Source organism: Doryrhamphus excisus, chromosome 6 (assembly GCF_030265055.1).
Source record: "Doryrhamphus excisus isolate RoL2022-K1 chromosome 6, RoL_Dexc_1.0, whole genome shotgun sequence".
Lineage (NCBI taxonomy): Eukaryota > Metazoa > Chordata > Actinopteri > Syngnathiformes > Syngnathidae > Doryrhamphus > Doryrhamphus excisus.
The window spans coordinates 12,920,782-12,948,582 of NC_080471.1; the positions used below are offsets into that span (position 1 = coordinate 12,920,782).

The window sequence follows — 27,801 nt, forward strand, 5'->3', positions numbered from 1 at the left end:
AGTGCCGTTTGTCTTGGCATCATGGAATTTACGACAAAGGAGTTTTGGCATGTTTGCATCCCCATATGTGCCACTTTGCTGGATAAAAGTGGATTAAATTTAGATTTATTTCAACAAGAAGCGTTTACCGTGTACACAATGAAACCTGCACTAATTATCTGCGACTTTGCTGTACATTTGGCCAAAGGGAACTAATGTTTAGAGTCAAAACACCCCTCGAGGGACATATGAGGGTGCTTGCTTTCTGTTCCAATTGAGACTTCACTCACTTCACTGCAAAGTGGAGTCATGGCAGAGGAAAAGCAGCTGAAAGGAGCCTCCAGGGAGGAGACCATGCCTGGTGTTGGGCCTCAAGCACCAGCAAAGGATGACAGAGAAGATACATGTGAAAGCTCCAAAGAACAGGCAGCGAAGACCAGCCCTAACCTGCTAAAAATGCTGAAGGCGGCCGAGAGCAGGTGGAGCCCCCATCAGAGTCGGGATGGGACAAAGGAGGGGGTCACAGAGGCTCTCAAGACTGACATGGTAAGCAAAGACACACTGTTGTCCATCAGAGGACATGATGAAGTAACATGGAATGTATGCACATAGACTTGTGAGTCTGCATTTAGTTGAGCTGTAAATGTGTCAGCGTACACGACTCAATGTTTGACCACACAGCAGGAAGAAGCAACAAGGGGATTGAACAAGAGATGTATCATGAATTGTATTATTTGTTGCTCTCAGCATGGCAACATACTGCTTGTGCCTTTATAATATGCAGCTGTAGCTGCAGCCAGGAAATGTATTTGGACAATTTTCTTGCATTCCCATGTCGATTGCTACAACATTTTATTAATTTATGCAAATTAAATATTAGAAAACAGATTTTAAAAACAGATTTTTATAACAAAAACAGTAATCGATATTCAAAAAAAATTGATAGTCCACCTCACAAAGAGTGGTATACATAAGTTATGGTGATATAGAGGGAAAAAATGCATTAACTTAAATAAGATAATACTGAGTCAGATTATCTTGAAATACGGCATCTATTCTATGAATGTTCTATCATTATAAATAAACTTAAAATATAGGTATTGTAGCTAGGAGACCCGAGTTCGATTCCACCCTTCTGTGTGGAGTTTGCATGTTCTCCCTCTTCCTCCCACATTCCAAAAACATTCATTCATTTTCTACCGCTTTTTCCTCACGAGGGTCGCGGGGTTGCTGGAGCCTATCCCAGCTGTCTTTGGGCAAGAGGCAGGGTACACCCTGGACTGGTCGCCAGCCAATCACAGGGCACATATAGACAAACAATCATTCACACGCACACTCATACCTATGGACAATTTGGAGTCACCAATTAACCTAGCATGTTTTTGGAATGTGGGAGGAAACCGGAGTACCCGGAGAAAACCCACGCATGCACGGGGAGAACATGCAAACTCCACACAGAGATGGCGGAGGGTGGAATTGAACCCTGGTCTCCTAGCTGTGATGTCTGTGCGCTAACCACTCGCCACCGTGCCGCCCATTCCAAAAACATGCATTCATTTTCTACTGCTTTTTCCTCACGAGGGTCGCAGGGTTGCTGGAGCCTATCCCAGCTGTCTTTGGGCAAGAGGCAGGGTACACCCGAGACTGGTCGCCAGCCAATCACAGGGCACATATAGACAAACAACCATTCCCACTCACATTCATACCTATGGACAATTTGGAGTCACCAATTAACCTAGCATGTTTTTGGAATGTGGGAGGAAACCGGAGTACCCGGAGAAAACCCACGCATGCACGGGGAGAACATGCAAACTCCACACAGAGATGGCCGAGGGTGGAATTGAACCCTGGTCTCCTAGCTGTGAGGTCTGCGCGCTAACCACTCGAGCACCGTGCCGCCCATTCCAAAAACATGCTAGGTTAATTGGTGACTCCAAATTGTCCGTAGGTATGAATGTGAGTGTGAATGGTTGTTTGTCTATATGTGCCCTGTGATTGGCTGGCGACCAGTCCAGGGTGTACGCCGCCTCCTGCCCGAAAACAGCTGGGATAGGCGGTAGAAAATGAATGAATTAATGAATATAGGTATTGTACTTTGCTTGTGTCAATAGAACTGTGTGGTTATGTTACTTTTGCTACTTTAAACAATTTTGACTGTAAGTCACATGTTTTTTCATGGTTTGGTTGGTCTTGTGACTTATACTCCGGAGCGATTTATAGTCCGGAAAATACAGTAATTTGAAAAAAAGAAGCTTTCAGCATGATCACAAATAATGTTTGTTCACATTTAAATAGATATAGCTAATAATAATTACCTTTGTAAAGACAGCATTTTTCTTGTATTGGAGCTCATTAGATTAGTATGTACATACGTAGGTGTACCTAATAATACACAGTGACTGTATTCATGTCGTCCTATTGTGACCTCTGACGGGACTACCTTACTCAAGCCTGAGAGCACCCTCATAAATCTATACCATCACTCCCTCCATTTAGCTTCCTGTACAAAGAGTCCTTTTAGTAGTCTGTCCCCTCCACCTGTGTGGTGAGGCGTGGCTGCAGGTGGCTTTTGTGCATCGGTGCCAGCCACTGTGCTGCAGTTCAAAAAAGTAGCAACGGTGCAAACAGCAGCTCTGCAAGGTCACTGCGACATCATGAAGAAAGCCTACAGTCTAGTCAACATGACTACTAAAACCAACAAGGACCAGACGGCAGTGCACTCCATCTGCATCAAGGTAGCGGTGTTGCCTTTCACATCTCCAAATCAAATTAATTCCACTTTTTTTTAAACCCCTATAGTGAAAATATAAATATTCTGTTCTTGTGCTTTAATCCAAATCGGTGTAAGCAACTCAAAAAATCAACGATTGACCTGCTTCCTTAGAACTTTCATCTTTACATGTAGAATTCTCAGCCCGGTTAGAGATGTGATCATTAAGTTCACGTCCACCACTGGTGTTAAACATTAAGCGCACTCCCTGACTTAAGCACCACCAAATTCAGAAGCCGTACTCATGCAACTGCACAAGTAATCATTACCAAGGGAGAACATTTGTGTCTAACTGCACTTCATCTCCACTGCTGGCTTGAATTCAAGTTGATATTGTGACAGTATTGGATAGCTGAGGTCATTTAGTTAAGTAGATGAATAGCAGGATAAACAAATCCAATACAGCAACATAATTGAGCTGTTGCTGTCGCCAATACAGCAACATAAATTCTTTAAAATTGTTTATGGGGAAAAGAGAAAGGACAGGGCCAGTCGGCAGAATTCAGAGAGACATACTCTGAATTATCTGACAAAATGAGTAGACATGAAGGGATAGTACCAATTTCAGCTAACAGTGACTCAAGCTGGCAAAATATATAAAAAAAAATAAGTTGTGTATATGAACTTTTATCCAGATTCTCACCATAACCTTTCCTGTTTTGATTCCACAGCAAATACAACTGTCTGAGCAGAACCAAGAATTCAACAAGCGACCTATAAAGGCTGTCCCGCGCACGCTGTCACGGTCCATCTCGCAGTCATCCACTGACAGCAACAGCTCATGTGTGTAAATAAAAAACAAAACAATGTCATAGGCTGATGAGTTAATTGTAAACAGTACGCTAAATGTAACACATCTTCTTCTTCTTCTTAATTTATTTCAGACATGCATACTATGTTACATTATTCTTTCTCACACATACACTTATACAATATATCACACATACACAATACAATACACTCATAATATCTATATATATATATATATATATATATATATATATATATATATACATATACATACATGCACACACACACACAACACCTCATTACTACACGTCTGAAAAGGAGCAGGAAGAAGCAAAGATAACACTTATGAGTTTCACACCAATGGCTGCCAATATTTTAAAGCGCACTCTGAGGTAGATAAAACAGCTGGATGCTAACCACACAGGATACTTTAGGGCAGTGCCTCCCAAACTTTTTACAGTCACTTTTCCCCTTCAGACATTTGACCTGAAGTCACGTTCCCCCTTACTCCTGTACACTTAAAAAACATCAACCTTGTTATGTAAATTAACTAATTAATTTAATTAATTAATTCAAATATTAAACATAATTCATCTGTTCATTCATTTTATGGTAATTCCGGGTGAAAAATGTGTTTTGCATAGTGTTATTAGGATAAAGTTTGACATGATCCCTGATAAATGATTCTACATATCTTTTATTCCATTCTGATGCTGGCATCCTTTGTATTGATTTCATTTGAATGGACTTAATTTAAGATACACTTTTTGTCCACTCATAATGGCCATGGTTTAAGTCTGCATACTCCTTTCATACCAAATTGAAGGGGAATGTTTAGCAATCATGATAAAAAGCAGCATCCGTCCAAAGATTTGTTTAACATTGATGTCTGTTATAAGTAGAACATTTAGTAACATAGTCTTATTGTTGATTTATTCTTGACTAGTGATTGATTTTGTAAATATCACCTACTTTGGGCAGCATCTGCATGTGTGGGTGTGTTTGCTGGGATTTACAAGTGTCTCTGAATGCAGCGGCAACTTGTGTCCCATAGTTACGTGATACACCTGAATGCACCATTTTAGAAAAATCTTGAGCAGCACTGACAGCAGTTGGACTGGAATAATGCCACGATGTCTCAAATCTACAAGTACCACTACTACCTTCTATATAGTATTCAAAATACATACAACCATCAATAAAGCCTCATTTACAAATCTCCACTCACAGTGACAGGGTTAATTGGAACACCAATATGAATGCAATCTTCAAGATTAAACACTCTTAATCATCCAAAATTACTTATTTGTTGATATGATACACATAGAGCAAGGAACACCTTGCTGCTGCTGGTCTCCTTGCACTGTGAGGCATTTAGGTGCACTCGTAATTTTGAGCGTTAAGCGCTAATTGTTTTTCATTTTTATTCACGTACTCCCTATGGCAATTGACGTACCCTTGGAGGAACCACGTACCCCACTTTGGGAACCACTGTTTTAGGAGAGTGAATGGAACAGAGGCGTTAATTGGAGCATTGCTTCTGTGCTGCAGTGGGCAGTGACGGCTCCGAGGATGGCTCCACCCCTAGGAACAAGGTCCAGAAGACATCCAAGGGCACCTCTGACTTTTGCATTAAAAACATCAAACAAGCTGATTTTGGACGCCGAGAGATTCACATTGCAGAGCAAGGTGCGCTGCACACACACACATTGAAACACACAACGCAGACATACGGTACTTATACAAGTCATGTGTACGTCAAACTCTCTGGATCTCATGTGCTTGTTCTTAGAGATGCCTGCAATGATGGTTTTGAGGAAAAGAGCAGGAGGCGAGAAACCTCTGGCTGGAGCCAACGTGATCGGATGTACACACATTACTGCACAGACTGCAGTCAGTACAACACACATCATTAACATATAGCAACATATGGCAACATATGGCACATCATCAGGATCTGTGTGTGTGTTCTAGGTTCTTATTGAGACTCTATCTGTGTTGGGAGCTCAGTGTCGCTGGGCAGCCTGCAACATCTTCTCCACTCAGAATGCTGTGGCTGCAGCTCTGGCTGAGAGAGGTACAAGACAACGTGAAGGCTCTTTTTTTTTTCCTCATTATCTAATTATGGCCAATCCTCCTACTTCAGGTACCTGTGTGTTTGCATGGAAGGGGGAGACAGAGGACGACTTCTGGTGGTGCATAGACCGCTGCGTGGGAGCTGACATCTGGCAACCCAACATGGTACTACAAATTTGTGTCCGTTTAAGTGAGAATCTGTCATTTAGATATTTGACAGTTTTGCCTACTCCTGGTCTAGCATACAGTATATTACAATGACATGACAATGACATGGGCGGCACGGCGGTCGAGTGGTTAGCGCGCACACAGCTAGGAGACCAGGGTTCAATTCCACGAAACCCTGGAGGCCACCATCTGGAGACCTTCCTGGACTCCTGTAACTTGTTTAATTGAAAGTTCACAGCACAGTTTTGGGTGTATACTAGCCTGCTGTTAACTTGCTAAAAAATGAAAGCCTCGCCACCTGTTCCTTCTTATTTGTGCGTATGGCAGCAAAGTAATTTGACTGTAAACCTATAGTCATATAAGAAATAACATTTATTGTGCAACTGTGTTCTGGTTTAATATGTTTTTATTTTTCTGTCAGAAAAAAATGGTGATGAGATGGATCATTCTCCCCTCGCTACGAGATCCCCACAAACCCGTACCATGCCACATTTTTGCAATTTATATTCATACCTGTAAATAGTGTACACTGTCAAGGACTGTAGCGAGTTGTGTGTGTTGATTAAAAAATGGTCAACACTTGAAATTTCCTGTTATTTCCTGATCGGAGGGTAAGGTTTGCAATGCCGATATTGACGATATTGTCAAAATGTAATCTACAAAAATGATGCAGCCTTGAATTAGCTGAGCTATAACAACAGAATGTGTCTGAATCGTCCTATATATGCCATCGTTTTCCCATCAGCAGCAAATCACCAAATGTCATATTACCAGTGTAGCCACTACTTAATATAACATTATATGATGACTGTTATTATTATTATTATTACACAGTATTATTGTCATGTAGAAGTGTGGATCGTCTCCACGTTTCTCCACGTATGCTTCCAGTCACAATATGTTAGCTGTATGTGAGTTTCTAAAAACAACTGACACAGATGTCTAAAATAAGATGGAAAAAAGTGAATTTGCGGGTATCCCTTTGGCCTTTTGGTAAAATTAATGTCATCATCACTTGTTTCATTTCTGACATGTTTACTATTAAGTTTCCCAGCAGTAAACACTGTGAGTAAACAGGTGATGGCAATGTATGCAACAGTTGAAAGCTAGCTAGCAGCAGCGCAGGGTGATACGAACAGAGAGAAAATAACGCAGAGCGATTGTGAGGTCAGACTTTTTTGTGGACTCTTTTGAATGCATATTGTTTTGAGAAGCACGTAAGTAACCCCAACAAACTAACCGGAACTACTTTCCTCAACAATGACAACCAGAATGGGATGAAGTGGGGGTAAATCACTGATGATGCACTTCCCTGCTGATGGGAATGTCATGCAACTTCATATCAAAAAATCTGAACTGTCCCTTTAACTTCAGTAAATGACATTATTTTATATTTATATTTTGTGCAATCTCAGTTTTATTCAATTATTTTCTTCCTTCATTTCCAATCCCCTAATTTGTACCGTGTCCTAGTCGCTGTCCTATGTCACTAAACATTACCAAGCCAAGCAGGTCAGAAATGCTAGGTGTGAGTTAGAATCTGACTTTTAAATATTTTAGGGATGATTTGGTTCCTTGTGTTCTACAAAATAAAAAAAAATAAGATTTAAAAAATTGTATTAAAATAAGTATGTTGTAATCTTGTGTCAGATTCTGGATGATGGTGGCGACCTGACCCACTGGATTTACAAAAAGTACCCGAGCCAGTTCAAGAAGATACGAGGCATCGTGGAGGAAAGCGTTACGGGGGTTTATCGGTTAGTTCTGCTCAAAGCTTTTCCCACTAAAATTCAGCATTATTACCATTAAACACACCTCCATCTTTGTGTCAGTTTGTACCAGCTCTCTAAGGCCAGTAAGTTGTGTGTTCCGGCCATGAACGTCAATGACTCTGTGACCAAGCAGAAGTTTGACAGCCTGTACTGCTGTAAGGAGTCCATACTGGACGGGTGAGCGCATACAGACACACACACACACACACACACCTACACACACACACACACACACCCGCAGATACACACACTGACTGTGTTGCTTTCAGGTTGAAAAGAACCACAGACGTCATGTTTGGTGGCAAACAAGTGTTGGTGTGTGGCTACGGTGAGGTCAGTAAACAGGAGATTTGATCCCCACAGACACTACAATTTCATAACATGAATAAAATCACTAGGTTTCTTGTTTTGACACGAAGCAAAACTTCCTAGAAATTGAAAGCAGTAGGGAAGAGACATATGCTCTGAAATGAACTTCGACTTTATCAAAATGAATAAAAGCCAGGACACTTTGGCCATCTTGCACCAGGCATGATTGAAAATCAGTAGGATAGTTCTACAAAGAAGAACATAGAAAATAAGGTCTAAACTCTGACTTCAGCTCATGGTTCAGTAATGGTGAATGAATGAATGAATGAATGAATGAATGAATGAATGAATGAATGAATGAAATGTCCCCTATTATATAAAAACCATGACGACATACACACGCTCATGTAATGTGTCCCTGGAGCAGTGGTGGCGTTTCATCTTCATTTCCTACCGTATTCATGGTAACTCAAGGGGATACATTCTTTGTCGTCTTTCCTGGCCTTTTTATTCTTGTTATCGTCACTTCCTTTCCTTGCAGATGACATCGTTTTTCTTTTCATTCCTGTCGGAAACTTCTCTCTCTTCCTCCATCAGCTCTGTAAGGTGTTCATTGTACTTCTACTGGGTCAAACAGCCGGCCTTTTGAGCACTACTGCCATCTAGAGGGAGGATTGTGTATCGCATAAACATGAATAAAGACAGTGAGCCCCCCCTGCCTCTTACAGCCCCCCGACACTTCAGTGCCTGCTATTTGAGAAGTACTGCCGTGAGAAATCGTCAGGTGTGCCGTGAGGAATTATCCAATATCCCCCAAAAATAATAAATTAACTTTTATTCATAATTTTCTGTAAATATTATGTCATTGTCAAGTGTCCGTGGTGTAAAGACTGGCAGAGCAATGTAATATTCGTCCGTGTGGCAACACGTAGCTGATTGCCTCGTTCCTCCAATAATAAGACTTCGTGATGCACGTGAGAGGTCGTGGTGACATTTTGTAACATTTTTGTTGTAAATAACGTGGCTCAAAAAAGGTTGAAAAACACTGCTATAGCTATAATACTATAATAAGTAACAGTTGAAGCTAAATGAAGTACCTTCTTTGGCATTACAGGTTGGTAAAGGCTGCTGTGCTGCACTCAAATCAATGGGAGCTGTTGTGTATGTTACAGAAGTGGATCCTATCTGTGCTCTGCAGGCCTGGTAAGAACACCAGAAAAAAAAAACACAGTCAATTATCTATCTGTCTTTCTATCTGTCTTTCTATCTGTCTATCTATCTATCTATCTATCTATCTATCTATCTATCTATCTATCTATCTATCTATCTATCTATCTATCTATCTATCTATCTATCTATCTATCTATCTATCTATCTATCTATCTATCTATCTATCTATCTATCTATCTATCTATCTATCTATCTATCTATCTATCTATCTATCTATCTATCTATCTATCTATCTATCTATCTATCTATCTATCCATCCATCCATCCATCCATCCATCCATCCATCCATCCATCCATCCATCCATCCATCCATCCATCCATCCATCCATCCATCCATCCATCCATCCATCCATCCATCCATCCATCCATCCATCCATCCAACTACCTACCTACCTACCTACCTACCTACCTACCTACCTATCTATCTATCTATCTATCTATCTATCTATCTATCTATCTATCTATCTATCTATCTATCTATCTATCTATCTATCTATCTATCTATCTATCTATATATATATATATATATATATATATATATATATATATATATATATATATATATATATATATATATATATGTATGTATGTATATATATGTATGATCATGGTCTCTGTCGCTGCCGTTTTTGCAGCATGGATGGCTTCAGAGTGATCCAACTGAGTGAGGTGGTCCGACATGTTGACATGGTCATCACCTGCACAGGTACGTGCATGCACACAACCATGATAACACCTATGCTACATATGCTTTTGTTCTTCAGGTAATAAAAATGTGGTGGTGAGGGAACATATGGACAGAATGAAGAACGGTTGCATCGTATGTAACATGGGACACTCCAACACCGAGATAGATTTGGTATGAATATTCATCTTTGTGTGTAGTGTTTGTGGAAATGATAAATTATTGATTTTCAGGTGAGTCTTCGGACTGCCGAGCTAAGGTGGGAGCGGGTCAGGCCTCAGGTGGACCACATCATATGGCCAGATGGGAGAAGAATAGTGCTGCTGGCTGAGGTGACAATTAAAAAAGGCACCAAATTATTGTGGGAGATGCATTCTTCAGAAAGGACTTTCTTTTTCTTCTCAGGGTCGTTTGCTGAATTTGAGCTGCTCCACTGTTCCAACATTTGTCCTTTCTATCACTGCCACGACTCAGGTAGAAACAACACACACGCATTGTTACACTACTATTAGCTGTGTCTCAATTGTACATATTACTGTTATATCTTGTTGCATTCACAGATCATACTGTTTATAATTTATATAATCTGCAATAGCCATACTCTAGTCACTCCGTTGCAATACTCTACATATTACTGTTATTATATATTGTCACATCCATACTGTTTATAATCTGTATAATCTGCAATAGCCATATTATAGTGATTTATATCCCTGTACATATCCTCACTGTATTATAGTCATAGCCTGTTATAGTTTGTAGATCTGTCCATTTTTCTGCATTTACTTACTACTAAGGTACTTATAAAATTGCACTTCTGGTTGGATGCTAACTGCATTTTGTTGCCCTGTACCAGTGACATGAGCAATAACAATAAAGTTGAATCTAATCTAATCTAATACTTTTATCCATTTAGTTATTCCATAGTTATTCCACTGTCCCGTTTATTTATCCAGGCTCTAGCCCTCATAGAGCTCTTCAATGCTCCAGAGGGACGTTACAAAAAAGACGTCTACCTGCTTCCAAAGAAAATGGGCAAGTTTCTGTCCCCGTCATATGAAGAACTACGCTTCTTGCTTTTTTTTCTGTATTTATGCCACATATCATTTTTCAGATGAATACGTGGCCAGTCTTCACCTTCCTAGCTTTGACGCCCATCTCACAGAGCTGACCAGTGACCAGGCCAAATATTTGGGCATCAGCAAGCATGGACCCTTCAAGCCTAACTATTATAGGTGACACTTTTACACACACGTGCATGAATTATACTACTTATATCTTACTAAAAAGTTATTTTGATGCAGGTACTGACTTACTGGACATCAAACTGAAGATCTTCAGATGCTCAAAACTGCCTGTTTTAATAGCGTAACCATTGACTGCTACCTAACTTTAACTGTAAGTCGGGTTTGTTTGTTTCCAGCAACAGTTTTGCTGTATTTTTTAATACGATGCCCTCATAGAGATGTAAGAGAGGTTTTTTTTACTTATTAGATAAATAGACACAACAATGTGACAAAATGAAGTACATTTTTCTACTTCTGAATGGTGAAATTTAGTCAGAACAAGAAAAGTACCATATTGACATTTATAACAACTGGTAGACATGATGTCATAATGACAGGACGTCAACACAATGATGTCACCATTGTCCAATCCTGTGTGTGTGTCTGATAATGAATGCCTAAAAATACCACACTATTCCTGGATTACTGTAATCCACAGTGTGCGACTGTGTCTCTCTGTAACGGTTGTTTAGGTTATTTTTGAGTCACATGTGGTCAGAAGGTTTAATATGAAAAACATAATATACATTAATACAGATGAAAAGGGTCATTACTGCTTTATCGTCTACAGCCACTCAACTTTGAGGACTTATTCTCTTGCTTGTGTGTGTGTGTGTGCGTGTGTCCACTTGGTAATCCACTGGTTAGTAAAGCACAAAGACAGATGGGCATTGGAGACTATATTCTCTTTTAGCAACCAGGCAGTATCAGGATTCAGCATGTGTGTGTGTGTGTGTGTGTGTGTGTGTCCTTGTCGTCTCGTCCCTATGGAGGGATTCTCCTTAAAGAGCTTTGATGATGCCCCTCCCCCCAGCATCACTACATGTCTAATCACCACTACCAGCTGTCAGCAGTCCGTCTCCTCCTCCTTGTCCTCACTTGACCTCCCAACCCCTGCAAGTCAGCCATGTTGAATAGACCAAGGTCTGTGTAGTGCAGGGGTGTCAAACTTGTACCATTGGAGGCGGAGTCACAGCAGGTGTCACTAAAACAGTTGATTTTAATGATCAACAACTCATTCAATTTGAGGAAAGGATCGTCAATCAAATCACCTACTGGACTGATCGGTTGGAGGGAAAACCTGGAATGTCTTGGTCCTCCATTGACACATGCTTTAATAACAATGCATGGACGAATGGACGGGAAAATAAATGGACAATGAATGGATGCATGGATGGCCATACAAACTAAGACATGGACAGATAGACTTATGAGTGGATGAATGGAACTTTGTGTAGATAAATTGAGGGATGTACGGATGGATGCAAGGACCTTGAAAGGAATGGATAGATGGACAAATGAATGGATGAATGTTTGGTAAGTCAATAACCCATGACATAGTTGTGGGGTGGTGGACCAATGGACATAAAAAGAGAAGACGGATGGGTGAATGGATGCATGGACTGGTTGAGGACAGATAAATGGTCAAATGGAGGGAAGGGTAGATGGCCAAATGGAGGGACGAATAAATGGATGATTATACAAAATGGATGGACAAATCAATCATCATCAGTCTTTCCATTGAATAGTTGGGTGGGCGGTGGACAGACAGATACATGGATGGACAAATGGCTACATGTATGGTGGACAGATGGATGGATGGATTGAAAGAACAAGGAAGGACGGTGGGAACAACAGACATAATCATTCGACTATCACTAGATGGGCATGGATGGATGGATGGATGGATGGATGGATGGATGGATGGCCGGACAGACAGATACAGTAGATGGACAAATGAATGCATGTATCCATTCAGCCATGCATTTGTTTGTTTGTTGGGTTGTGAACAATGAGTCGATGAATGAATGAATGGACAGACGTGGAGAGACTAATGGAGGAAAGACTGGACATAAAAGGACTGATAAACAGACAAATGGAGGGGTGGAAATGGATGGACATAGGGACAGATAAATGGATGAGTACATGATTGAAAATCTATCAAACCGATGGATGGATGGAAAAATTGAGCAGACAGATGAAGACATGAATGATGATTATTACGGATATTATTGATGGATTATTTGGTTGGTTTGTTTGAAGATGGATGGATGGAGCGAAAAATGGGTGGATGATCAATCATGTTTGGCGGACAGATAGATAGAAGGTCAATGGAAGGACAAAATCATAGAAGCTCGTAGTGCAGTAGTCGTCACGTTGCTTTGAGACTACAGGACACTCAGGAGGGGCGATTGGACACATGAAGCCCTCACTGATGTGCCTGTAGTCACTCACATGTCCACCCTGTCCAAGTCAAGGTTTTGTCCTTTATAAACGTCCCACTGCTTAAATCTCTCCGTCAGTTTTTGGCAAGTCTAGAACCACCGGATCCTGCCAAGCCACCAGAGTGAGTTCTACCATTGCCAAACACTGCAGGAGAGCAGCTAGGGATCATCCAGGCTAGGTGTCAAGTTACGTCCTCTCTGAGACATGGCGGTCTCCACGGCAACCTGCGATATCAATATAGCACGGTGTAGTCGATCAGAATCAACTAAGAAAAAAAACACACTGAAGACTGTCCATCTTGTCCCATATTGGCACCATACATGATTGCTCAAGATGAGACACACAAAGCAAAAATGTGCTAGTGCCAAAACGGGTCAAACGGTTTTACACACACCCTTATAGGTGGCTGTCTATGGAGGTCATGTCTCTACTCTGTTTATGGCCCTATGGTAATTCACTGATAGTGTGCTGAGACAGTGAATTCTACCAGTGCCATACACAGAATAGGAGATACAAGTGGAGGCCACCATGGGACATCCATCCATCCACATACACACACATGCCGCCTGAGTCTTCTCTTGTCCGACATTGTGATTGCAATATGTCTACTGTGTACTCACCTCTGCGGTGACTTCATTTTATTTCCAGTTTAGGAACGTTCTTCTTTCATTTAACCCAAAGGTTCCCACAGGTGCTTAAAATGGTGGAAAATAGTAAATAGTTGAATAGTAGCAGGGCTGCACGGCGGCCAAGTGGATAGCGCGTAGACCTCACAACTAGGAGACCAGGGTTCAATTCCACCCTCGGCTATCTCTGTGTGGAGTTTGCATGTTCTCCCCGTGCATGCGTTGGGTTTTCTCCGGGTACTCCGGTTTCCTCCCACATTCCAAAATCATGCTAGGTTAATTGGTGACTCCAAATTGTCCATAGGTATGAATGTGAGTGTGAATGGTTGTTTGTCTATATGTGCCCTGTGATTGGCTGGCGACCAGTCCAGGGTGTACCCCGCCTCTCGCCCCAAAGACAGCTGGGATAGGCTCCAGCACCCCCCGTGACCCTCGTGAGGAAAAGCGGTAGAAAATGAATGAATGAATGAATAGTAGCGTAATAGGATCTTGTCTTTGACGGCATGTGTTTGTGTGGTAGTATGTAATATACCAGGGGCCGTACGGTGCTGAGTGGTTAGCATGTTGGCCACACAGTCAGAAGATCGGGAAGATCAGGGTTCAAATCTCCGCTTGGGCATCTTTATGTGGAGTTTGCATGTTCTCCCCGTGCGTGCGTAGGTTTTTTCTCTGGGTACTCCGAATTCCTCCCACATTCCAAAAACATGTTAAGTTAATTATGACTGCTATTATTCTAAAATTTGATTCAGTTCCAGAACCCTCCCCATTTTTTGTTTAATTGCTATTATTCACTCGCGAAAAAAGCTTACTAACAAGCTAAGTGTACAGAGGCACAATCCAGATTTAAGCTCTTAATATGCCTCACAGGCTTATTAAAGGCATTTTAAACTGTAAAACGTATAGGCACTCATTACTAATGAATGATAATGAACAGATGGAATCTGTGTCATGGTTTAGCCTTTAGCCTGGTTGTCAGGCTAGCGTCAGGCTGCCATTGAGCTTCTGTCTGTTATGGCGCCACCTCCATGTCTCTTAAAAAGTGGCAAGCAATAGTACGTGGCTCCATTGCTCCACAGGCTGTTGGGTCGCAGAAGGCGTTGCCCCAAGCCATGTCTACACAATCCACACTGTAGTAATTCCAGTAATGACGTACCATCATATATTAACTTGTTTTTGGACTTAAGAGTATTTCTCCAAAATAAACCCCCTTTTGGTTTAAATAAAAATAATGTATCAATATCAATATCACTTAGAATGAAGTCTGGAATAACCTCATCCCAAGTAATTCACTTTGTGCCCATTTTTGGGGAAATTACTGCATATTTGTGCCATTTTTGGATTGAAGGGTAAATAGGAAACTTAATTTTGTAGATGTGTCAAGGGTTCAAGCGAAATAAACATAAACAAATCTGCAGATATAGTCCAATTCCTGTATACACAAAAGAGTGGAGGTCCTCTCGGTCGCATCTCCCTCTCAGATTGATTCTGGATGTGGGGAATGATGTGCTAAGTGATTTTTGAGATGCTCCAAATGGCTCCCCGAGCGGGTTTCATCTTCCCGTTTCCTGGTGAGATCAATACAGCAAAAAGCTTGAGAGAGCGAGAGATGACATCTTGGTTGCTGTTTGTGCTGAGTGATAATCACATTGTCTGCAAGGAATATGATAATGACCACGACGATGAGTGCTCATATTTTTGGAACTCTTCATCAAGAAGAGACTAAAAAATATATTCAAGTCCTTCCAATCAAGGCTGGAGTGCATATAAAGAAAAAAAAAGTCCTTCTGTGTGTCATGACATGCTGAATAGATTTACATTTTGATACTAAAGTTGCAAAAACTAACATTATATAATAGTAATCATTAGCTCAATGCCTTGTACAGGTTATTTTTAGGTTAAATATGCATTCATTCTTACCTTATAGGCATCCACAAAAAAGATGAGACGCTCCCCAAAAGTCATCTTGAAAAAAAAATGACATTTAAAAGAAGAGTTGTGTGCACCTCTTAAGTGCCCTTGTCTGTTTGGGCAGTACAGGACAAGGGATTTTGTCGTAATTAGTTGCTAAGCATCTTACTCTGAAGTGGAAGTATAGTAATCTGCACGCTGCCCTCCTCCCTCTCCTTCTGTTGCCTCCACGCCACTTCCTGTGCGCCTTTTTAACAGCCACAAAAACACATCTTACTGCAAAATATGCAGCCGTATTCCATTATACATGAAAACATAGGCTATAATACAGTTGCAAGTCAAATAATTGTGTCAAATAAAATGACCTTACCAGCATCCATCCAGCGAGTGTGGCGTCCCACTGCAGCCCAGAAAGAAGCCCCCTTCTCCGGCAAAGTTTCTCTGACCCTATGCCCCCCTCCGGTTCTCGTTATATACCAGCTCCGGCTCAGCTCCTCCAGTCGGCTCATTCACCTGCTGTCGGTGATTATTAGACAGATTGTGCGTGGAAAAAAAGGGGGTGAATCATCCTTGTGTTGGTTTGGGTTACAAGAGCTCCAAAGTTGACAGTGAAATCCACCCGTGGATGCTTTTGTGTGCTGTGCTGCCCTGCATGCATTATGGAGGAGGTGCAGCCGGCCAGCACAAGCCTCCATCACTACTGCTGCTGCTGCTGCTGCTGCTGCTGCTTCTCACCTTACTCACCATCATTCCATTATGAGCTTTGTCATCCCACCAATCAGCTCCTTCCTTAATTGGAGGGATCATATTAATGGCATCACACACACACACACATAGATATAAACATGCTAACATCATTGTACAATATGAAAACAACAGAACAGCAGTTCTTGAGCATTGCAAGTTATTTTTGTTTGACTTGAGACTTGACTTGGATATGCAAAAAAATAGACTGTCAACATATCAGCTGTAATAACATAACACAACATATCACAATAGCAGACAGAACATGTTACCATACAAAATAATCCTGTAAAAATATCATACCATACAGCTCTGTCACATAATTCAATTCTAATATGCTATGCATAACCTAAATGAACAATGTTACTATACATATTCATTCATTCATTCATTCATTTTCTACCGCTTTTTTTTCACGAGGGTCACGGGGGGTGCTGGAGCCTATCCCAGCTGTCTTCGGGTGTAAGGCGGGGTACACCCTGGACTGGTCGCCAGCCAATCACAGGGCACATATAGACAAACAACCATTCACACTCACATTCATACCTATGGACAATTTGGAGTCACCAATTAACCTAGCATGTTTTTGGAATGTGGGAGGAAACCGGAATACCCGGAGAAAACCCACACATAAACGGGGAGAACATGCAAACTCCACACAGAGATGGCCGAGGGTGGAATTGAACCCTGGTCTCCTAGCTGTGAGGTCTGCGCGCTAACCACTCGTCCGCCGTGCCGCCCTACTATACATATCATACCCTTAAATAAACGAACATACCATCCATAACATACTGTACCATACTACCACAAATTAATATATCTTGTAAAATATTGTACTATCACATAATCTTGCCATTACATTTGATATTGTAACATCACCATGTCCATATGACCATTAAATACCAAGGCACAATACCACAGCATAAAATTAAAAAAAAAAACATATTCAAACATATTTACTCCATACATTTATAGTCAGTAATCCCAGGAAGTATCATCTCCATTCCTGAATGTAACTAGAAACCTGATTATAGTGAGGAAAAGACATACAGCTGAATATTTCATAAGATTGTCAGCCTGTTGAGGGACGCCACTGCCTGCTGCATCATTGTCTAGAACAAGAACTCTGGACTATAAAGCACACAATTATTCGTTAGCTTTAACAGCACTGCATGACTTTGTTTGCAATCGATTTTTAGCCTCACAGGGTGAGCAAAATATTAGAAACAAGAAGGAACTGCACTGTATTCAAGCGTCATTTGGCATGCAAGGTAGTGCACCCTCTAGTGGACACCAGAATTATACATGTGAATGACACTGAAAAGAGTGGCTTGTTAAAACTTTTTTTTTTGCTTTTTATTTATTTCTTCAAGTTACAAGGGAAGCACATTTATTGACTTTTTTGCAGTTAAAAAAAACAAATAAAGATCATCTGGAATATTTCGACTCGTATCGCTTAAAAGACCAAAATAAAAACATTGAAAGAAATGATATAGGTATCAAATATATGTGTGTCGTTATTGAAAAAAAATACACACTACAGAGCCAGGCTGACCACAGGTAGTTGTCAATTAGTAGTTGAATTTGGATATTTCGACAAGTTAGAGCCATTCTACTGTGGATGTACTATATATATATATATATATATATATATATATATATATATATATATATATATATATATATATATATATATATATATATATATACACACATTTTAAAGCTGACCTGTGCAATTTCCACACAAAAAGGTATATAACCAATACCAACAGCAATACCATTCATTCAAGTTTATATATATATATTTTTTTATTCTCCAAAGATGAAGAAACAGTCAATTTTCATGGTAATAATGTGGCATCGGTCTGCACTAAAACACAAAGCCATACATGGAGAGGCCAAACTATGACAAAGTTACTTTTTTAAAACATAACTTCGGGGTTGGGGGCACGCTACCTTTTCTTTTTAGATCCATTTGAATTTGGTCCCGCAACAAGCCATCAACATCATTAAAAAAAAGGGTGTGACCAAAAGCGGAATGTTGAGTGGCTGAAACAAAGAAGAGCACTTGAGTCTGCAATGGTCACGTTTGCATATAAGGATCTGATTCAATATGTTGTTACTTCTTATCATTTACAGGGAAAAATATGTTTTTGTATACAAAAAAGTACATTAGGATGACTCACGAAAAAAACAATCTATCCCTACGCAAGTCAAACAACTATTATAGTTCAGTACAAGCAATAGGCAACAATTAAACAAGGACCCAAGAAGCCCCGCCCCCCACCTCTAAGGCCACACCCCCTTAAGAATTCAGTAGGATACTGTTTTGCACAAAAAGGATATAACACTCAGAAAACGGACTTTTGGATTAAAAAAGCACTCTTAAATAAAGGGTTAGTCTGCTACAGATGCCACAATAACATTCTTTTTGCATGTTTAGCGAATTGTGTTATCCATAAAATGCATAAACAAACAAGTACAGTATGGCCCCAGTCAGTGGCCCTCTGCTTTGACCAAGCTTTTAACACGAACCTAATAAAATAAAATGCACTTAATTGTAAATGAAAGATATCGTTTTGAGTCGAGTATTTGTTTTATATAATCCTGCTATTCCAATGAGCTAACTAACCACCTGGCTGTCTGATTTGTTTCCATTCTGACTTACTGGTGCGCTAACTGGCAACGTAGCTAGATAGCTTACTTATTTTCAAACAAACTAGCTTAAACAAGCTTTGCGACTAACTAGTGAGCAAACTAACAGGGTACATACTGTAGGTAACTAGCTTGCTTTGTGACAATCTAGCAAGCACCCATACTTATTTTCAAAATAACTAGATAACAAGCAAGCTAACAAAGTAGCTAACATGCTTATTTCCAAACTACCACGCTAGCTAATGTGTAATTTCCAATTAATTCGATTATTAACGAAGTAGTGAGCTCACTAAGAAAGTAACCACCTACCTTGATAGTTTTCAAACAAACTGGCTAAGCGAGCATCTTAACTAAGTAGTAGAGTAAACATCAGTAACTGAATATTGTAAAAATTAAAAAAAAAAAAAACAGAATTCCCAGCAACTCAAAGTATACTGTAGTACCAGTCAAAGGTTTGGACACAGCTAATTGGCTAACATGACCAATACTGTTCTCTGTTAATTAGAGTGCCTTTTTTTTCCCCAATACAAAATCCTACTAAATCCTTAGGAACCACTCCGACCAGTCAGGCTCTGGTGCCCCCCACCCCACCCACCAACCCCCCAAAAACCTTCACAACTTGAAATCTGTGTCATGCCATAATAAACACTCAAGACACTCAAGAGAATGACAACAAACTTTCCTAAAACGGAGAGGAGGCGGAGCAGAAAGGAAAGTGGTCTGAGGGATAAAGTGGAGCCTCTGACTCCTGCCAAGTGTCAGACGCTCAGGTCAATGTTGCAAAGTTCACCTGTAGTTCCAATGCAAAGCCAAAAAAAATGTGCCTTTGCATGGTTGCAAAGTTGCAAAGTTGCAATCACTCCCATAATGTCGTTGAGCAAAACGAGCATGAGGCTGCAGCGAGTTCAAATCCTCCAGCTTCCTGGATGCAAAATGCTCATGTGGCCATAAAAATCTTGCTGTAAAAAATAGTTGTCATTTTAAATTTAAATATCAATGTACGTTTCAGTCCGCTAAGCGACTGTCTTGAGGGTAGGGTGGGATGCTGTTACTACAACTCCATGTCCTGAGCTTCGTCCTCCGAAAAGTCTGACATGGAACTCTCAGAGGAGGAGTCTCCGCCTCCTTCCTCCTGCTCCTTTAGCGCCTCCTCCGTGGCGTACTTCTGGATGTACTCTAATAAAAGACAAAAACAAGAGTCAAACTGGATTCAAGCTGGAAACAAGACCAATAATATCATGTTGGGAAGAGAGTGGCAATTTAGGGTGACAACAGACTACACCGGGGGTCGGCAACCCGCAACTTTATTGTGGCCCTTCTCAATACTCAAATATAATACCCAAGGGGGAAGCTGCCTGTGTAGACACGCATTCCCCAGTAACATCGATACAATTGTCTATACTGTAAATGTACATTTTTTTAATCCAACCATCCATTTTCTATGCCTCACTAGGGTTGCGGGTATGCTGGAGCCTATCCCAGCTGTCTTCAGGTGAGAGGCGGGGTACACCCTGGACTGGTTGCCAGCCAATCACAGGGCACATATAGACAAACAACCATTCACACTCACATTCATACCTATGGACAATTTGGAGTCGCCAATTAACCTAGCATGTTTTTGGAATGTGGGAGGAAACCGGAGTACCCGGAGAAAACCCACGCATGCACGGGGAGAACATGCAAACTCCACAAAGAGATGGCCGAGGGTTGAATCGAACCCTGGTCCTCCTAGCTGTGAGGTCTGCGCGCTAACCACTCGACCCATGTTTTTATTATATATATTAATATATCTATATAGAAAAGCCACCGGTTGTATGTTATAGTCAGCCTTTGTGTCATCAGTGAGAAAAATGTAAAAAGATACAATAAAAGATACATGCTCTACCTTTGATCTTGTGTTTGTAATCCTCCGGCCGGTGAAGGTACATGGCGGCAGCGTCCCCGTTCAGAGGGTCTATGGGATTGGGGTAGGCAAGCAGCTGGGGGAGGAAGGACTCGAAAATGTTGGTGAGGTCTGGAATGGGGGAAAAGAGATGAGAAAGGGATGTATTTAAAGGGTACCTATGATACTTTTTCCACTTTTCAGACCTATAAATGTTAGAATAAAAGTTAGAATGTTGTATTCTCGTGTTAAACAATGTCAAAATTTCAGATAATGAAGTTTGCGCATTTGGAAGTGAGCCCTAAAAAAACACTTGGACTGCCCCTTTGTGATGTCATAGAGAGGGGGACTTCCTTATATGGTTCATTGTTAGGAAGCGGAGTGGGCATACCATGGGTCGAATAAATTAAAAACGGTTTTAAAACGGTTTTGGGAGGAAGCATAAATCAAAGGAAATACAGCCGGAATAGATGCAGATTCTGCAAAATCTATAAAGTTTTCTGCGTGGGTTATTGTGTGTAGCTGCTCTATAGGAGACAACAACTCAATTCAAAGGGTTGAAAAATGAGCATTAATCGAGAGGATTTGGTCAAGGGTGTCAACACAATCTTGTCCACTAGAGGTCACTGTTGTCAAAAATGACTGTGTAATGTTTATTAGCACAAGCCAATACAGTACAACCCACATATGTCTAGTAAAAAACATATGTTTTTTTTAATCATTATTATTTGACTTCTATTTTTTTTCCACACAAAACACATCTCGTTCAGCCTTGGACAGTAATCATTGAAAAATACATGTACATCTACTGTACATTTAATTTATTCATACTAATTTAACAATATTTAATCATGGTTTACTGCGGTGTGTTAATAATGCAAATACATTTTTTAAAAGTATTTTCTCTACTACTCACAGCAGTTTACATGAGCTGGTTTGACAGTGTTGTTTCTCGGCCTGTAAAACCAGAAGCTCAACTAGGCAACTGAGTTACTGAAGCTGCTCGTTGCCTTCCACGTACTTGCCTGAAGCCTGACACATCACTTCTTGTCACAGTTTGAGCCACTTTCTAAAGAGCCGGTCAAATAGCTGAATGAGTGACAATGCTAACGTGTGAGCGTCCTACCGTAGAGAGCTGTCCACGTCTGGTTAATGACGTCCAAACACACGGTTCCTGACCTAAGAAAAGACACACACAAAATTGTAAGAAGTCAGTCAAAGTACATGATGTTAATAAGGAAATAGTGAGAGGGGGGAAAGCAAGAACAAAAACATTGGACTTTCCTGCAGATTCAGATGTTTTTATATTGTTTATTATTGTAGTAATTCATTGTTTTAAAGGGGACCTAATACGCTCAATTTCTGCTCCTATAGAGCAGCTACACAGGATAACCCGCACGGAAAGCTTTCTAGATCTTCTAAAATCTGCACCTATTCCAGCTGTAATTCCCCGGATTTCCAAAACGGTCTGATTTCATTTATTCCACCTAGGACCTTCCTCGGGGCACCCCCGTTCCACTGTGATTGGTCCCATTCACCTTGTACAGCTAACAGCTCATACAGCTTGTTCATGAGCACGGCCATATAAGGAAGTGATCGGCTGGATGGAGCTCACTGTGAAGTCACAGTGAGCTGGTGCTAGAAAAAAAAAAACTCTCTGAAACCAAGCATTCAGAGCCATACCAAAATTCTTTTCGGGCTCACTTCCGAATGTGCAAACTTCATTATCTGAAACTTTGGCATCGTTTAACACGAGAATACAACATTCTAACTACTTTTATAGGTCAGAAAAGTGGAAAAAGTAAAATAGGTCCCCTTTAATATACTGTATATATTTTTACTGCACATTTTCAGTGAATAACTAAGCAGATCATCAGTCCTTCCTCACATACAAGACTGGACTCATTATGTATTATTTTGCACTATGAATTGACCTGTGCTGTATTTATCTCCTATCTTGCTTTGTTTACATTTTTTAGTGTTTAACTTTATTATGACATTTTGTCAGAGCTGCTTGAAATGTGAATTTCTCTCGGAGATGAATAAAGCTGTCTATTGATCTATCTATAGACACTGACACACTGTGAAAAAGTTCAACAAGTACAAAGACTCCTCATAGATGTAACCAGGCCTACTTACGCTTCGTCAATGTTGGGATGAAATATTTTATTCATGAACCCTGTGTCAAAAGAAAAGAAAAGGCAAAAGAAAGAGAGTTTAATGAGAGTAAAGATGAATAAATGATATAGATTCAACAGGCACGGATGATTCCCACCTATTGATGGAGACTTGAAGGGGTATTTGTCGGGTAGATCCACTCTGACCTTCCACACACCGCCTTCATATGGTGCTAAAAGGTGACACAATATCTTAACCATTGGGTTTGGGTTAAGTCAGGTGTAAAATAAATATTTTAATATACAATATGTCACAAATGTGATTACAATCCTCAGATTTCAGAAAGCATTCTCTTATATTATCTATCTCAAGGGACAATATTATAGAAATGAAATTTGAGAGTAGTCAATGTACAGCTTGTAAAGCAGTATATGTTTAAGATGAATACATTTACTTCAAAAAACTGCAGCTCGCCAGTACCGGCAGCACAGTACCGGAATCCCTGTGTAATTCTATACTTTGTACAAGTTGTATACTGAGTACTGACTAGTGTAAAGTATGTATATGCTAATTTAGTGTATTTTCTCTTGTCCCTTGAGAAGATATACTGTGATTCAAATGCTTGCTGAAATGGGTTGACAAACTTTAAATCATTGTGAACACGCACACAAGTTACATTGGAGTACATCACATAGTACAATTTCGCAGTTCCACATATTAAAAAGGAGTAGGAAGAAGCAAAGCTTTAGCAAGACAGCATTTTAAACCTAAAAAACAGATATAAATGTAGGTGATTTTATTTTATTTTATCAAGGATCTTACTTCCTGGGGGTCCATGGAACTTGACAACAAACTCATTGAGTCCACTGAGGATGGTGACCTCATGCTTGCTCTCGATGCTGATGTCTGGTTGAGGTAAAAAACAAGGAGAAGGGGCAAAAACAAAACAGGATGCCAGAAATGTGTTACTTGTTATACATGCATCATCAATAACATTTCCATTTTGGCAGGGAATGGAAATCAATAATGCAGCTCACTCATTCTTTTTCCAGCAAAACCACTTTGAAGTGAGTCTAATGAGATAATAACTTATCAATAATTCATTCATTTTCTACCGCTTATCCTCAACGAGGGTCACGGGGGTGCTGGAGCCTATCCCAGCTGTCTTTGGGCGAGAGGCGGGGTGCACCCTGGACTGGTCGCCTGCCAATCACAGGGCAACATATAGACAAACAACCATTCACACTCACATTCATACCTATGGACAATTTGGAGTCGCCAATTAACCTAGCATGTTTTTGGAATATGTGAAGAGGGAGAACATGCAAACTCCACGCACAGATGGCCGAGGGTGGAATTGAACTTGGGTCTTCTAGCTGTGTGGCCTGCCCGCTAACTACTCGTCCGCCGTGTAAAAGGATTATAAAACAAATGTATAGCAGTGTCTTGTACTTTAGTGCCATTAGCACGTTTATGAATATAAACATGGAAAACGTAACGTGTTTGGAGTATTGTCTGAAAGACTGGTTCCTCACATTACAGTCATGAATGATGGCATGTCATGTCTGTTATTATCCTTTATGAGTCACATTCCTCTTTGCCCAAACCTGTGTCAATGAATGAACATAAACATAATTCCTTTCAACAACAGGTACAGTGAAAGAAGCATGGAGGAAGAGGACATGTGTCATATCACAGCATGCAAGAGTCATGAGTCAAGTGAGAGAGCAGCACACGGGACAAAATGACAGACTCTGCACTAATAAATCAGCCGCTGTTTGCACCAGTTCAGAAATCTAACAATAACACCATGTGAATGAATTTAAAACTCTCCTATTATGCAAACCTGACTTTTACTAATGTTCAAACAGCAATGTGTCCCTCAAGCCACTTTATGAGCACCAAATGTGAAAAAAAACCATCCCTTCTTTATCGTGACTTTTCACTTATCACAGACCTGACTCTGATAAATGAATTACCATGAAGTAGGATTCAATATGAATAAATGGAAGAGCATAGAAAACCTGTTCATGACTTTCTAAATACAACCCTTTTAGAGCCCTGTACACATAACACCATAGTAGGGCTGTGCGATATATACATATTATTATTATTATTATCATTTGTCTAGTGTGCACTATCAATTTTTTCACCTCCTGAAAACTTGGCACAAACTTCATTACGAGTGTGTGACGCTGCAAACTGAAACAGCACCGGCAGCATTGCTTGCTTCTTTTTCTTTTTGCATTCTTCATCAAAAGGATGAATGACTGATAATCAAACTACAATATTGCGAGGGACGACTGTATTTAAATGTAATATCCAGTATTATTATCATCACTTGTTTGCTCAATATTTGAGGGGTGAGTCTCTCAATTGTAAATGCCCATGTATTTGCCCATCATAGCAGGCTTTGCTACACATTATTAGTCTTGATCCTTGTATGGCCTTTGGACTGGGCTGAGTGTGAGGTGCAGTACTCTACCAAACCGCTAGGGGTAGTGTTTTCCAGAGCGTTAGTTCAATCAGTATATTTACATGCACTAAAAAAAGAGAATTATAATATGAATTAGGTTGAAACCATCCTGAATTAGATCATGTTTGATTGTGGGATGTGGTTAGCGTTATATGGTTGTGAACCAGTTCTCTCTTGCATGTATACACTCTGATTGAGCAAACATTGGAGTAAGCTTTCTATGCATGCACCAGTTTCCAATGGAGTGTTTTAACAATATTACATTTTCAAGAAAAGAAGACAAAGCCAGAGGAAAGTCACAATTGAATTTAAATGGGCTGAAAAACACACATCTTGATTTCATTCTTTAAAAATAACTAATTCATTAAAACAGTAATTTGCTGTATGCATTGTGGGGGAACCTAATGACCCCCGCCTCCCCAAATCTTTGGGGGCCTGCCTCTTCCTGCATGTCTTTCCTCTGATCAGCTGTGTGTGCGTGCGCGTCTGAGTATGAAGCACCGCCCTCTTCCATGTTCTGGATGGTAACAGTCTGACCAATCACAGCGCAGCATCTCGTTGCAGGACAAAAACAAAACAATTGAGCTCACGCTGTCCGCCAACCTTTTCACATAACTTCACTCACATCGGCCAAAATGGGCATGAATAATCTAATTGATACATATCTTAAGACAATTTTGTCAGGATAGACTCCATTACTCCACTGTCAACAAATAAAAACCTTGAAGAGACGTCACATATTTGAGAGCCATGCAAATGTCAACTTTAATTCAATGATTAATAGTATTGTGCCTCGTTTTGAACATTTAATGTTTCTTCCACTGCAACTGTGACTTATTTACATACTGATCAGTTTACCACCTGTATTCAGTTAAACTGAATAGTGCGGAAATGAACAGTTAAGACAAGAGGTTTGAGGATTGCTACACCATTAATATATTTGTTATCATATCCCATCTCCACTCTGCGAGCTCATTTGTTCCCTTTCACTAGCGAACCTTCAAGCCGTAACACAATACAAGAACTTACAAGACAAAAAACGACCCCCAAACACAACAAATGGTAATTGTCAAACCTCTAAATTTCCAAATTGTTTGTCCAGAACATGATTTACCGCACCTGAAGCTAAGACAGAGTTAGCTGCTAACGTTGTAGCCATGCTAATGCTCGATAGTACCAATAAATAGCAACAATGTTAACACTAAGCTAAGTGACTTGAAACGACAGTATGTGTGTAGCATGTAGGAACATATCATGACAAAATGGAACTGTGTGAGCAAATATTAACAACACTGTTACCATTGACACTTTTGACAACCATCCATTATTAGTGTCAAACGGGGTAAGCAGTACAATACCCCATCCAAACAACGGCAAGAAAATATTGCCAAATGGAAAACAAGTGGAGGCTTGTTAATAACATAGTAATAAAATAAAGGATACAGTTTCACCACGTCGGTGTCCATCCGCCTCTTGCCAGGACTTGGAGACGACATGTTTTTGTTGTATTCCTTTCAGAAGTGAGCTAAAAATACTGCGGCGTTTTCACGCTGCTTATCTGCGTGGAAATAGCTACAAAAGCCCTACGAGTGAATATTCAGCCTTCCCACAGGCTACAGGAAAAAAATGCTAGCTGTGACATTGTCTACTTTGTCTTGCTTTTTTTTTTAGTAATGTGGATGTCTTTCACCGAGTTGTGTCCTCCTCCTCCAGTCCCAGAGAATCGAGATGTAAAGTTCGCGAACGATTCGAGTTCTTTGAACGGTTCTTTTAAGTGAATGACAAGAACCGATTCTTAGTTGCATATAAGAACCGCTCGTTCGTACGCGCAAATTGCCCATGCGGTCTTAACGTGTCACCACCTGTGTACTTGTTATTTGACCTGTTTGAGCTGGCTTCACGTGAACGACTAATGACATCTCCGAGTTTGAGTTAGTCACTCCTGATGTGTCGTTCGCGAACAATCCGGCATTTCGACAACGTAATTTGAATTGAACGACAGGAGCCGACTCTTTGAAGATGGAGCTTCAGTTTTTTCTCGTCAGTTGTCTTTTAAAGACTCACGTGATTGGTCAAAATGTGTGGCGCCGACACTGAACAGGCGGGGAGGGTGGGATTACATACACTGTGAGGACAGGAGG

General features: G+C 40.4%; 2 protein-coding genes across 3 annotated transcripts; one reads left to right on the forward strand and one right to left on the reverse strand.

Annotated features, from left to right (window-relative positions):
* The first annotated feature begins 37 nt into the window (after nt 1-37).
* LOC131130806 (S-adenosylhomocysteine hydrolase-like protein 1) lies at nt 38-14,087 on the forward strand. 2 transcript variants are annotated; one of them, XM_058074821.1, is made up of 17 exons: nt 38-525; nt 3,421-3,532; nt 5,051-5,188; nt 5,292-5,392; nt 5,474-5,576; nt 5,646-5,740; nt 7,394-7,500; nt 7,576-7,692; nt 7,785-7,848; nt 8,939-9,027; nt 9,690-9,760; nt 9,819-9,913; nt 9,973-10,071; nt 10,145-10,213; nt 10,696-10,774; nt 10,854-10,974; nt 11,044-14,087. In XM_058074821.1, the coding sequence occupies exons 1-17, from the start codon at nt 289-291 to the stop codon at nt 11,048-11,050; spliced, it is 1,704 nt and encodes a 567-aa protein (XP_057930804.1). In that variant the 5' UTR covers nt 38-288; the 3' UTR covers nt 11,051-14,087. The 2 variants fall into 2 exon arrangements, with proteins under 2 accessions (XP_057930804.1, XP_057930805.1); XM_058074822.1 differs by lacking the exon at nt 11,044-14,087 and having other exon boundaries at nt 10,854-10,978.
* A 4,151-nt stretch (nt 14,088-18,238) lies between these two features.
* Nucleotides 18,239-27,566, reverse strand: LOC131131585 (ubiquitin-conjugating enzyme E2 H-like). Its single transcript, XM_058076414.1, has 7 exons — nt 27,104-27,566; nt 24,007-24,083; nt 23,342-23,416; nt 23,206-23,245; nt 22,193-22,245; nt 21,070-21,198; nt 18,239-20,360 (listed from the first exon to the last, which is right to left on the reverse strand). The coding sequence occupies exons 1-7, from the start codon at nt 27,154-27,156 to the stop codon at nt 20,236-20,238; spliced, it is 552 nt and encodes a 183-aa protein (XP_057932397.1). The 5' UTR covers nt 27,157-27,566; the 3' UTR covers nt 18,239-20,235.
* Nucleotides 27,567-27,801: the final 235 nt, after the last annotated feature.